This window comes from Salvelinus namaycush, chromosome 27 (assembly GCF_016432855.1).
Source record: "Salvelinus namaycush isolate Seneca chromosome 27, SaNama_1.0, whole genome shotgun sequence".
NCBI classification, from domain to species: Eukaryota; Metazoa; Chordata; class Actinopteri; order Salmoniformes; family Salmonidae; genus Salvelinus; species Salvelinus namaycush.
The window spans coordinates 27512523-27522077 of NC_052333.1; the positions used below are offsets into that span (position 1 = coordinate 27512523).

At 41.0% G+C, this 9555-nt stretch overlaps 1 gene segment (V, D, J or C); it reads right to left on the reverse strand.

Moving 5' to 3' along the window:
• Positions 1–5422: 5422 nt before the first annotated feature.
• On the reverse strand, positions 5423–5968 carry LOC120022106. The segment is given in 2 exon segments: positions 5423–5742; positions 5902–5968. Coding segments are annotated over 2 exon segments (372 nt in total).
• Positions 5969–9555: the final 3587 nt, after the last annotated feature.

Consider the following 9555-nt stretch of genomic DNA (forward strand, 5'->3'; position numbering starts at 1 on the left):
CCATTATTTACTATTTTACACCTAGGGTTACTATACATAATTTTAACCCATTTTATAAGAGATTCCCCAAAATTGAAATATTCTAGGCATTTATATATAAACTCCAGTCGTACTTTATCAAAAGCCTTTTCAAAATCAGCTATGAAAACCAGACCTGGTGTCCCCGATATTTCATAGTGTTCTATTGTTTCCAGTACTTGCCTTATATTATCTCCAATGTATCGTCCATGTAAAAAACCTGTCTGATTAGGATGAATAATATCTGACAAAACTTTTTTTATTCTATGCGCCAAGCATTTTGCTAGGATTTTTGCATCACAACACTGAAGTGTAAGAGGTCTCCAATTTTTTAATTGGACTGGATCTTTATATATACCACTTGGGTCCTGTTTCAGTAATAACGATATCAGACCTTCTTGTTGCGTGTCTGATAATCTACCATTTATATAGGAGTGGTTAAACAAGCTAATAATGGTCCTTTGAGTATATCAAAAAAAGTTTTGTATACTTCCACTGGTATGCCATCCAGCCCTGGAGTTTTCCCATCCTTAAAGGCCCCAATTGCATCAAGCAGTTCCTCCTCTGTAATTTGGCCTTCACATGAGTCTTTCTGTACAGATGTTAATTTTACATTATTAATAGGAAAAAAATCCATACAATTAGTTTCAGTTAGTGGAGATGGAGGAGCCTGAAACGAAAACATATTCTTAAAGTACTTTACTTCCTCTTTCAAAATATCATTTGGTGAATCATGCGTGACTCCATCATTTGTAACAAGTTTTAATACATTTTTTTTGGTAGCATTTCTATATTGAAGATTGAAAAAGAATTTGGTGCATTTTTCCCCATATTCCATCCAGTTCGCTTTATTTTTATAATATATTACACTGGATCTTTCTTGAATAAGTTCCTCCATTTCTTTTTGTTTTTCCTCTAACTTATTCTGTGCCTCTATGGTACTGTTTTTATTGCTATCTAACTGTACTGTTAGTCCTTCAATTTCCTTTGTTAATATGGACTCTTTTGATCTAAATTCCCTTTGTTTTATAGATGAGTACTGAATTGCATGGCCTCTAAAGGCACACTTAAAAGTGTCCCATACAATAAGGGGATCTGCTGTACCTATGTTATGTCTGAAAAAGTCAGTTATAAAATCTTCTGTCCTAGTTCTAAACAATTTATCATCTAGTAGACTTTGATTAAATTTCCAATATCCTCGCCCACGTGGAAATTCTGTAAGAGAAATATATATGCCAATTATGTGATGATCCGACCGCATTCTGTCCCCTATCAACACTTTTTTAACTTTTGGTGCCAGAGAGAATGGTATAAGAAAGTAGTCAAGACGACTAGCTTGATTCAGCCTCCGCCATGTATATCTCACTAAATCAGGGTATTTAAGTCTCCATATATCCACTAATTCCAATATATCCATGACATTCATGATTTCCTTAAGTGCCTGAGGGTGATAGTTTGTAGTGTGATTTCCTTTCCGGTCTATAGAGGTATTTAAGACCGTATTAAAATCTCCCACTATAATAATAGAGTCTAGTGTTGCTTGTAGAGTTGATAAATTCTTATATATATTTTCAAAGAAGCTTGGATCATCATTATTCGGACCGTATAGGTTAACAAGCCATATTTGTTTATTGTCCAATAACATATTTAAAATAATCCATCTACCTTGAGGATCTGTTTGGACAATTTGCACATTTGGATCAAAATTATTGTTAATTAAAACCATCACCCCTTTTGAATTTCTTTGCCCATGGGAGAAATATATTTTGCCCCCCCAGTTCTTTTTCCACAAAACTTCATCTAAAACTGTTGAATGGGTTTCCTGTAAACAATAGATATTATAATCCTTCTCTTTTAGCCAGGTAAATACTGATCGTCTTTTCTTATTATCTGCTAAGCCATTACAATTGTAACTGGCTATACTTATTTCACCACTTACCATAATGAGACACACCTTTCATTCTTTTAATCAGAATATATTTTTGTAAACGTACTATTAAAAAGTAACATAATGATTGAGTGTCTATATAGTTGTACCATGATATTTGCATTTCTACTAAGTAAACCTCCAATTGGTCCCTACTATTCCACCCGCTAAAAGGCCTCATCTCGAGATGGCTTGTCATCCCAATGCCCGGTAGACCACCCTCGACCCCCTGTATCCCATAGCCCTGAACCGACTGGGATCCATTCTTTGAAAAGAGCATACAGTGCCATTTACCGAATTGAAGAAGATCAATTACCATATGCATTTCCATTGCCCTCACCTCGATTTGTATTATATATATCTGTGGATCATCCTCTATTGTCCCTAACATCTTTTACTTCTTCCTTCGCAACAGTTGTGGGATACACACATACACCCACACACACTCAGCCCTTACCCCCACACAACCATAAGCTCACTTTCTCAACAATTGCACCATCCCAGAGCCCAACTCAAGATGGGTCATGATTTACAAATGCACTTGCAGTTGCAGCTGCATGAGAAGGCCTGCAAAACCGCACAAAAAATTAGCAAAAATTGAGAGATTTATTTACCATTGTCATATCCTAGATAATGGAGGTCAAATGTACACCTTATTCCTGAAACACCCACAATACGGCCACCCGTCATGACCATGTCCCCACGCATCTCCATGCAGTCCGACTTTGATTTTGTGCCGCCAGGGCCACAATAATATACCCCCTCTCTGAATGTCCGAGTGTGACCCCCTCCCCATGGGTTACTGCAGCTAGTGTTGCCAGCACTGCCACTGCCTGGGTGGGGGCACCCCACCGGAATCCCCACCGGCTAGGTACAAGGTCGTCAAGGTTCTCATTAGCAGCTTTGAGAATTTCCTTGTATATTATGCTCTCCCTTTATGGGGCTTTGGCTTTGCAGGACCAACCCTGCCAAGCAGGCTCAGAATCTTGAGGGGGCAGTGCTGCTCTTGGTCTCTGACCTCATTTTAGCTGCATACAGACCGCTTACAGCGGGCACATAAAACAGTTAGGGACTTCTCCTTAGTATCTGGGTCATTCAGGTGGGTGTCTAGGGTATAGTGCCATGGACCGTACCATTAAAACAGGATAATAAATAATTAGATATAATTTATAAAAAAATAAATAAAAAATGTAGTTCTCCATGATAGGACAATAAATAAATAAGACGTATAATTCATTATAAAAGTATATCCATCATCTGAACAACATTGAAAGCCCTCTCATACCCGGCTCACAGCAATACATTGGCTCTGGGATATGCAACCATTTCATTACTCACTCACTCAACTTTCCAAACATAACAAATAAAATAAAAAATAAACACAAACCATACCATCCACACATACTGTGCCTTCTGTTTACTTAGTTTTTATCTTCACTATGTTGAATTAGTGCTTGTGTGTTCAATTAGTTATATGTGAAGATTTATAGAAAAGCTATATTTTTTATTGTATTGTTACAATCAGTAACCGGGCTTGAATTGTGTTTATTTCCCTCGTCTATGAGAACTTTGTAATTTTTAAAATAACCATGGAGTAGTCTTTGTGTCTCTGAACAACTGGTTATCAATATATAGTTTATCAACGACGAGAGCTACTCGTTTCGCTTTTAATCTATTTTCTTTGAAAATTGGATACAGAACTTTGCGCCGTTCTGCAATTTCCTTCGGAAACTGATCATTCATGCCAATTTTGGTCCCAGCAAGTCTTTTACCCAGGCTTTTAACCATTATTTTATCTTTAAATGAAGCAAATTTGGCAACGATTGGGCGTTCGTACCTCTGCCCTCTCTGTCCGAAGCGGTGAACGCGTTCAAGTTGGATTTTGTCGATAACTTCGCGTGGAATCTGAAGCGCTGTAAGGAGGAACTCTCTAACTATAGATTCAGGAACTTCTCCTTCTTTTTCTTGGATACCTGTAAGTACCAAATTCTCTCTCATGGATCTAGTTTGTATGTCCAGTAAGGTTTCTTTCAGAACGGTGTTCTCCTTTTTAATTCCATTCATTTCGGTTTCAATCTTATTGACTGTCCCTTTTAGCGCGTGTGTTTGCTTCTCCAATGTCGCAGCTTTTTCATCACTCATCTCTAGGCTTGCCTTCAACTCTTTTATATCCTTACTAACTAATTCAAGTATACCCAGTTTGTCATTTATTGATTTTAACAGATCGGTTTCGACCTTTACCATTCCCGGTGGTGAGAATATTAAATCATCAGTGTCTGTAGAAGAGTCACGTTTTCGTTTTGTAATCGGTTCCCCTGTCTTACTCTCCGTCATGTTTGGTTGTTGCCTGTTTTCGTAATATTTGTCGATAAATGTCTCTAGTTTTAGGATTTGTTTTGTGTTATTGTCCAGATTGAAGGTTATCACTCACCAGATTAAGTAGTGCTAATATTTTAGTCTAATTTAGCAGATATTTCGAATATTATGTTTTATCTTGAGGTGCTCTACATAAATCCCTTCAGTCCGCCATTACCCTTACGTTACTGAATATTACAGTTACACAGCATTGTTATCTCAACTTCATCTCGGCCCTAACAACACTAGTGCCAAAATATCCTCCAAACACCGGCTTCCCAAGCATTATCACTTAATTAGAACAATATTACAAATTCTAAAAGTTGGCCTAACTCTAAATATATGGCTCTGGATGTTGCCAATACTGAAGCCAATTGCTCCAAGCTCAATGGAACACTCTGGGGACAGGTAAACACCTGGCCATGGTACTGCTCTATTCTGGGAGTGTTACCCTGCTCATCCAAATCTGAGTTTCAACCCCACCACAGCTCACAATCTCCCAGCCTCAACCCTCTGGGACTGGGCAGCTGTGTGTGTCTGACTAGGGCTGACTAGGGCTGGGGAAACCAGACTTCACGCTGGACTTTGCATAACATGCAAATTGGGGACTTCACTCTCAGGTCTTTATATGGCTACGTGAACTACATTTACTTGTGACAGATATACTGTCTCTTAATGTCAAAATAGTACTTCTTGAATGCAATCGATATGACTGTATTCACTCTCAGAGTTGGAGGGGTATAGAAGTTGAGTAGGGCATGAATAGTTGGGAAGTTGGGTTTGGGCAGGTTCAACATTCATGCTATTGTGTACTGAAATGGGCACAAAATCTAAACCTATTCAGAATTTTGTTCAACATGTCCTTAAAAACAATATTTTCTACAGCTCTGTATCCTTAATGGTCCTGGTGTGTAAACAAAGATTGAAAATGTTTGCTTAATATAATGAGAGATATGTACAGTATCATAATCCATAGTCTAACCAATTACATTATTGTATTGTAGTTTCATATTTAGATTATTTGGAATTTAGAGTACTTTAGAATACAGGAGACTCTGTAGCTCTGCAGCTGTTGAGTCAGAACAGTTCCTCTTTAGCTGAAGGAGGTTTTTGTACGACGTTCTAACACTGTGTGAATGGAAAGCTGGCACCCTGCTGACAGTAGTAATCTCCTGCATCTTCAGCCTGGACTCCACTGATGGTCAGAGTGTAATGAGTATATGAACTACCAGATCCACTCCCACTGAAACGACCTGGAATCCCAGACTGACGGGCTGTAGCAGAATAAACCAGGAGTTTAGGAGCTTCTCCAAGTTTCTGCAGGTACCACTGGAGATTATTACCAGTACTTGAACTGGCTGTACAGCTGATAGAGACAGACTCTCCTGGACTAACAGACTGAGATTTAGGAGACTGGGTCAGAATTATATCTGCTGATGATTCTGAAAAATAAACAAGAGTGAAGAAAGGCTGATTAGTAAGGTTATCACAAAAACAAGCATATTGTAAAGCATAGCCTATCAATCTAAATGTTAAATTAATGAATGTGTAACTCTGAAGCCAAACCCATAATGAATCACAGTTGTCAAAGTATCTCTCACCCTGAACAAGGAGCCCCAGTGTCCACAGCAGTAGAATCAGTGACATCATCATTGTGCTGCGTGTCAGTGGCTCTGAAAGGAGTGAACAGTCACTGATCAACACTGGGGTTTTAAAAGTATGTGGAGCAATGAGGCAGGACAACTATGCAAATATCTCATATTTTATGCAAATGTATGTGTGTGCACACACGTGCACATTACAGAGAGAGAGAGATGAAATAAGTCAAGTTTCCAATAGTAGGCCTAAATGCAATCAAAATCAAATTTAAAAAATTGGGTCGCATACACGTGATTAGCAGATGTTATTGCGGGTGTAGCGAAATGCTTGTGCTTCTAGCTCCGACAGTGCAGTAATATCTAACAAGTAATTTCTAACAAATTACACAACATATACCCAATACACACAAATCTAAGTAGGAATTAATTAAGACTATATACATACAGCAATGTCAGAGCGGAACGGACTAAGATACAGTAGAATAGTATAAAATACAGTATATACATATGAGATGAGTAATGCAAGATATGTAAACATTATTAAGTGAATGAGATACCGTAGAATAGTATAGAAAACAGTATATACAGATGAGATGAGTAATGCCACTTATGTAAACATTAAGTGACTAAAATAACGTAGAATAGTATAGAATACAGTTTATACATATTCAATGAGTAATGCCAGATATGTAAACATTATTAAAGTGACTAGCGTTCCATTCCTTAAAGTGGCCAGTCATTTCTGGTCTATGCCTATAGGCAGCAGCTTCTAATGTGCAAGTGATGGCTGTTTAACAGTCTGTTTTTCAGTCTCTCGGTCCCTGCTTTGATGCACCTGTACCGACCTCGCCTTCTGGATGATAGCGGGGTGAACAAGCAGTGTCTCGGGTTGATCTCCTTGATGATCTTTTTGGCCTTCCTGTGACATCAGGTGCTGTAGGTATCCTGGAGGGCGGGTAGTTTGCCCCCGGTAATGCGTTGTGCAGACCATACCACCCTCTGGAGAGCCTTGTGGTTGCGGGCGGTGCAGTTTCTGTACCAGGCAGTGATACAGCCTGACAGGATACTTTCAATTGTGCATCTGTAAAAGTTTGTAAGGGTTTTAGGTGACAAGCCAAATTTCTTTGGCATCCTGAGGTTGAAGAGGCTCTGTTGTGCCTTCTTCACCACGCTGTCTGTGTGGATGGGTCATTTCAGTTTGTCAGTAATGTGTACGCCAAGGAACTTGAAGCTTTCCACCTTCTCCACTGTGGTTCCGTCGATGTAGATAGGGGGGTGCACCCTCTGCTGTTTCCTGAAGTCCACAATCATCTCCTTTGTTTTGTTGACGTTGAATGAGAGGTTGTTTTCCAGGCACCACACTCCGAGCCCTCACCTCCTCCCTGTAGGATGTCTCATCATCGTTGGTTATCAAGCCTACTATTGTTGTGTCGTCTGCAAACTTGATGATTGAGTTGGAGGCGTGCTTGGCCACGCAGTCATGGGTGAACAGGGAGTTCAGGAGGGGGCTCAGCTCACACCCTTGTGGGATCAGCGGAGTAGAGGTGATGTTTCCTACCTTCCCCAGCTGGGGGCGGCCCGTCAGAAAGTCTAGCACCCATTTGCACAGGGCGGGGTTCAGACCTCTAGCTTAATGATGAGCTTGGAGGGTACTATGGTGTTGAATGCTGAGCTATAGTCAATAAACAGCATTCTTACATTGGTGTTCCTCTTGTCCAGATGGGATAGGGCAGAGTACAGAGTGATGGCGATTGCATCGTCTGTGGATCTATTGGAGCGGTAAGCAAATTGAAGTGGGTCTAGGGTGTCAGGTAAGGTAGAGGTGATATGATTCTTGAAGTTTCTCAAAGCACTCCATGATGACAGAGGTGAGTGCCTAGGGGGCGATAGCCATTAAGTTCAGTTACCTTTGCCTTCTTGGGTACAGGAACAGTGGTGGCCATCGGGGACAGCAGGCTGGGATAGGGAGAGATTGAACATGCCTGTAAACACACCAGCCAGCTGGTTTGCACATTCTCTGAGGACGCGGCTAGGGATGCCGTCTGGGCTGGCAGCCTTGCGAGGGTTAACACATTTAAATGTTTTACTCAAATCGTCCACGGAGAAGGAGAGCCCACAGTCCTTGATAGCAGGCCGCGTCGGTGGCACTATGTTATCCTCAAAGAATGTGTTTAGCCTGTCCGGAAGCAAGACGTTGGTCTCAGCGACGTGGATGGTTTTCCTTTTGTAGTCCGTGATTGTCTGTAGTCACTGCCACATACGTCTCATGTCTGAGCCATTGAATTGCGACTCCACTTTAACTCTATACAGACGTTTAGCTTGTTTGATTGCCTTGCGGAGTGAATAATTACACTCTTTATATTCTGCCATATTACCATTCACCTTGCCATGGTTAAATGCAGAGGTTCGTGCTTTCAGTTTCGCACGAATTCTACCATCAATCCACGGTTTCTGGTTAGGGTAGGTTTTAATAGTCACAGTGGGTACTACATCTCCTATACACGTCCTAATAAACTCAGTCACCGTATCCGTGTATGCGTCTAGATTATTTTCGCAAGCTACCTGGAATATATCCCAGTCCACGTGATCAAAACAATCCTGAAGAGTGGATTCCGATTGGTCAGACCAGCATTGAATAGTTCGAAGCACGGGTACTTCCTGTTTGTGTCTCTGCCTATAGGACGGGAGGAGCAAGAAGAAGTCGTGGTCAGATTTGCCGAAAGGAGGGCGGGGGAGGGCCTTGTAAGCATTCCGGAAGATTGAATAGCAATGGTTGAGAGTCTTAGCAGCGCGAGTAGTACAGCCGATATGTTGATAGAACTTCGGCAGCCTAGTTCTCAGATTTGCTTTGTTAAAATCCCCAGCTACAATAAATGCAGCCTCAGGATATATGGTTTCCGATTTGCATAAAGTCCAGTGAAGTTCTTTGAGGGCCGTCGAGGTATCAGCTTGAGGTGGGATGTAAATGGCCGTGGCAATGACAGAGAAGAATTCTCCTGGGAGATAATATGGTCGGCATATAATTGTGAGGCATTCTAGGTCGGGTGAACAAAAACGACTTGAGTTCCTGTACGTTCCTAGAATTACACCATGAGCTGTTAATCTTGAAACACACCCCTCCGCCCTTCTACTTTCCGGAGAGATATTTATTCCTGTCTGCGCGATGTAGTGAGAATCCTGCTGGCTTTACCGACTCCGACAGAGCCATGTTTCCGTGAAACAAAGTATGTTACAGGCCTCAATGTCTCTCTGGAAAGAAACCCTTGCTCTAAGCTCATCAACTTTGTTATCCAAAGACTGAACATTAGCGAGTAATATACTCGGAAGTGGTGGGGGGTGTGTGCGCCTCCTAAATTGAATCAGCAGGCCGCCTCGAGCGCCTCTCCTCCGCCGAACAAAGGATCTGCTCCAGGGAAGTTGTATTCCTGGTCGTAATGCTGGTACTTCTGGTAAGGTACTGTCGCTCTAATATCCAATAGTTCTTCCCTGCTATATGTAATGATACAAAACATTTCCTAAGCAAATAATAGTACATAAAAAAACAAAATACTGCAAAGATTCCTAAGAGCTTGTCGCGATGCTGCCATCTTGATGATCTGGATCGACGTGTACGACAGCGTGTTCCAGTTGTACTCAGTCAGTTAAAAATGTGCTTAG